The sequence below is a fragment of the Asparagus officinalis genome, chromosome 5 (assembly GCF_001876935.1).
Source record: "Asparagus officinalis chromosome 5, Aspof.V1, whole genome shotgun sequence".
Taxonomy (NCBI): domain Eukaryota; kingdom Viridiplantae; phylum Streptophyta; class Magnoliopsida; order Asparagales; family Asparagaceae; genus Asparagus; species Asparagus officinalis.
The window spans coordinates 3,770,725-3,774,063 of NC_033798.1; the positions used below are offsets into that span (position 1 = coordinate 3,770,725).

Below are 3,339 nucleotides of genomic sequence, written 5' to 3' on the forward strand. Positions count from 1 at the left end.
ATTAGAGAGACAAGCTCGGCCCGCTCTGACTCATACGGCCCAGCCTTGAATCCAACGGGTCGAGTCACGGGCCTAAACCGGCTTGCCATGCCTAAGCAGATTGAAGCCAGTTACCATATTTCATTTGTGAGTCGCAATAATTTGCAACCAAAATGCAACAACTATGGGGGACAAAGAAAGCTACTACTTTTATCCATACTATACCACACGCCATCTTAGGATTGTGATGGGATATATGTAAGATATAATTTATGCCACTGCCAACCAACTAAAAGAGCTGAGTAAGGTTAATTAGTAGCTAGAAAAACAACTTGGTTGATGGAAAAAAGTATGTTTTAATTATGTGGCATTCCCTTAGAGGAGATTTTTAAACCTAAAGCTTCTTTATGATTGTGCAAGAAACCTACTTAATTAGGACAGATAATAATGAATGAAAGACAAATAAGTTTACAATATGTAACCCTCAAGTCACTACTCGCACTTCATAGTTTTCTACTACTACTAATCACCATGTATTTAGCTAATTAATTGTAATCTTCTCTTTTGCCTTTAAATTAAGAGGACCACAATGCAAACTAAAGGCCAAGGTAAACACCCAAGCTTCTCTCTAGAGAGAATATGACTTCCTTCACTTTCTCTTGCTTACAAACCAAATCTCACGTTGAGCTCTCCACCAAAACCTTGGCGTTTGATGTGGAGGGAGGCCTCTTAAAACATTCGTCTACCTTCCCCTACTTCATGCTCGTGGCGTTAGAAGGAGGAGGGTTTTTTAGAGGGCTACTCCTTTTACTCGTATATCCGTTGCTTCGCTGTTTAAGCGAAGAGATGGGGATTAGGATCATGGTTATGGTGTCCTTCTGTGGACTGAAGAAGGAAAGTTTCGTAGTAGGGAGGGTTGTCTTGCCTAAGTTTTTACTGGAAGGTGTAGGGTTCGAAGGGTTTGAGGTGATGAGGAGGAGTAAGAGGAGGGTTTGCGTGAGTAGGATGCCGAGGGCGATGGTCGAGTGCTTCTTGAAGGAATACTTGGAGGTGGAGGTGGTGGTCGGGAGAGAGCTGAGGGTGTTTCGTGGCTTTTACACTGGCTTCATGGAGGAAGAAGGGGAGTACTTTGTGGAGGAACAAGAGAGCGTCGGTTATATTGGGGTGTTGAGCTCCGCAAATAAATCTATTGAAGCACCTGCAGTCTTCTCTCATTGCAAGGTTTCTCTCCTCTTAACAAATATTAATGTCTCATCTACAGGTCTACCAAGGTGAAGGTCAAAATATATTATATAAGAGTTGTTCTACAGGGACCCCAACTCATGGGACCCAAGGGGGGACAGGTGAGGTGTCAACCCCTGGGTGCATGATCTACTGTTCATGAACAGTAGACCATGCACCCAGGGTTGACACCTCACTTGTCCCCCCTTGGGTCCCATGATTTGGGGTCCCCAGGGAATTTTTCATTATATAATGGATGGATCTGGAATCCTTCCATTGAGAAATAAAGAATGAACATTAATGTTGTACTTGATATTTCGTAGCAAAATATACTTACATGGGACCTCTCCAACAGTACTTAATTAATCGTTAGACAGCCTTTTTTTTTTTTTTTGCATTAGGGACCTCTCCAACAGTACTTAATTAATCGTTAGACAGCCTTTTTTTTTTTTTTTGCATTAGTTCAAGAATAGACGTTTTTAATTTTATGTACCAAAGCACAAGGTAATCTCTCTAGCGCCCCCTCTTTTAGCATTCCTAATTAACCTTATATATATCTATGAAATCATATGAAATTATCATTCCACGTTTTTCTAACCAGCTGACGCTATTTTTTCCCACCTCCTCCTGATCCAGGAACTCTACACGGTAACTGAAGAAGAAAAAAGAAAATGGCGCCTTTTACCAAGACAAAAATACCCCAAACCCCTCATCTTTCATGACGGCAGGATTGCATTCAGACCAACCCCCCTCAGCACTATCTCGATGTTCATTTGGCTCCCGTTTGGGCTCATCCTATCCATCTTTAGGCTCGCTACGTGCCTAACTCTCCCCTTCAACATCTCCACACCTATCCTAGCCTTAACCTCGACGAAATGGAGGCTCAAAGGATCAATACCACATTCCCTCACCTCCGAGGCCCACTTGCTCGCTTGCAACCATAAAACACTAATCGATCCCGTGTACATCGCCATCGCCCTCAACAGACCCGTGACCACCGTCACGTACAGCCTGAGCAGGGTGTCGGAACTCATATCCCCGATCAGGACGGTCAAGCTGACCAGGGACCGGGAAGCAGACGCGAAGTCGATCGAAAGGATGCTGGTGCGGGGGCAAAACCTTGTGGTGTGCCCGGAGGGGACGACCTGCAGGGAGCCGTACCTTCTCCGGTTCAGCCCGCTTTTCACCGAGCAAGCTGATGAGGTAGTCCCGGTCGCAGTGGACGTCAGGGTCAGCATGTTCTATGCTACTACGGCTAGAGGGTTCAAAGGGTTCGACGCGTTCTATTACTTGATGAACCCTAGTACGTGCTACGAGGTGGAGTTTTTGGACGCGGTCGACACGAGCTGCGTCAGGGTTGGGGAGGGGAGTAGCATTGAGATGGCCAACTTGGTTCAAGGGGTGATAGGGGGGGCTTTGGGATTTGAGTGCACTAGGCTCACCAGGAGAGATAAGTACATGATGCTCGCGGGGAGTAATGGGATGGTTGGATCAAAATTGAGGAGAGAAGGAGAAGGTAAAGAAAAGTTATGAAAGAGAAGAGAATGGTCTGCATGTGTTGAACTAGATTGTGCATGGCAAGTCATGTATTGTTCCTAGTCTGTATTGTTCATGTTCAATCTGCTGCAGGTTGAAGCCAGTTACCACATTTCGTATGAAAGAGAAATTAATTAAGTTTGTTCGAATGAGATTGCATGCAGAGTAAATATTTATAGTATGCTTTCTAATTAAGAAAGCAGGGGAAGTAAAGTGTCATATGATGTTTCATTTTTATAATTATTAGCAGCTTATTTCTTTACTTTGGAATTGTTTTGTACTTTTTTTCCCTTCTACTATTATCTGTGTATGTAATGTTTGGTTCTGGTGTTTGCTTATTTTTCTAAACCTAAAAATGGACGAGAGGCTGGCGTAAAGAAACAAAGGTAAGCGATTATTTCGGTAAAGTTATAGAGCATGCCAAAGCGTTTGTAGTCCAACGGTTAGGATAATTGCCTTCCAAGCAATAGACCCGGGTTCGACTCCCGGCAAACGCATAAAAGTTTTTTTTTTTAATCATCAATTCAAACCATGCCAAAAAAGTGCTGGCTAGATCAATGAGCCTTTTTTCTTTCTTTCTTTCTTTTGTGTGTGGGTGGGTGG

The 3,339-nt window shown here is 43.6% G+C and overlaps 1 protein-coding gene and 1 non-coding gene across 2 annotated transcripts; both read left to right on the plus strand.

Moving 5' to 3' along the window:
• LOC109840077 (probable glycerol-3-phosphate acyltransferase 3) lies at positions 619-2,948 on the plus strand. The gene is made up of 2 exons (XM_020408576.1): positions 619-1,200; positions 1,837-2,948. The coding sequence occupies exons 1-2, from the start codon at positions 619-621 to the stop codon at positions 2,731-2,733; spliced, it is 1,479 nt and encodes a 492-aa protein (XP_020264165.1). The 3' UTR covers positions 2,734-2,948.
• Positions 3,162-3,233, plus strand: TRNAG-UCC. Its single transcript has one exon. It is a non-coding gene; the product is annotated as a tRNA-Gly (tRNA).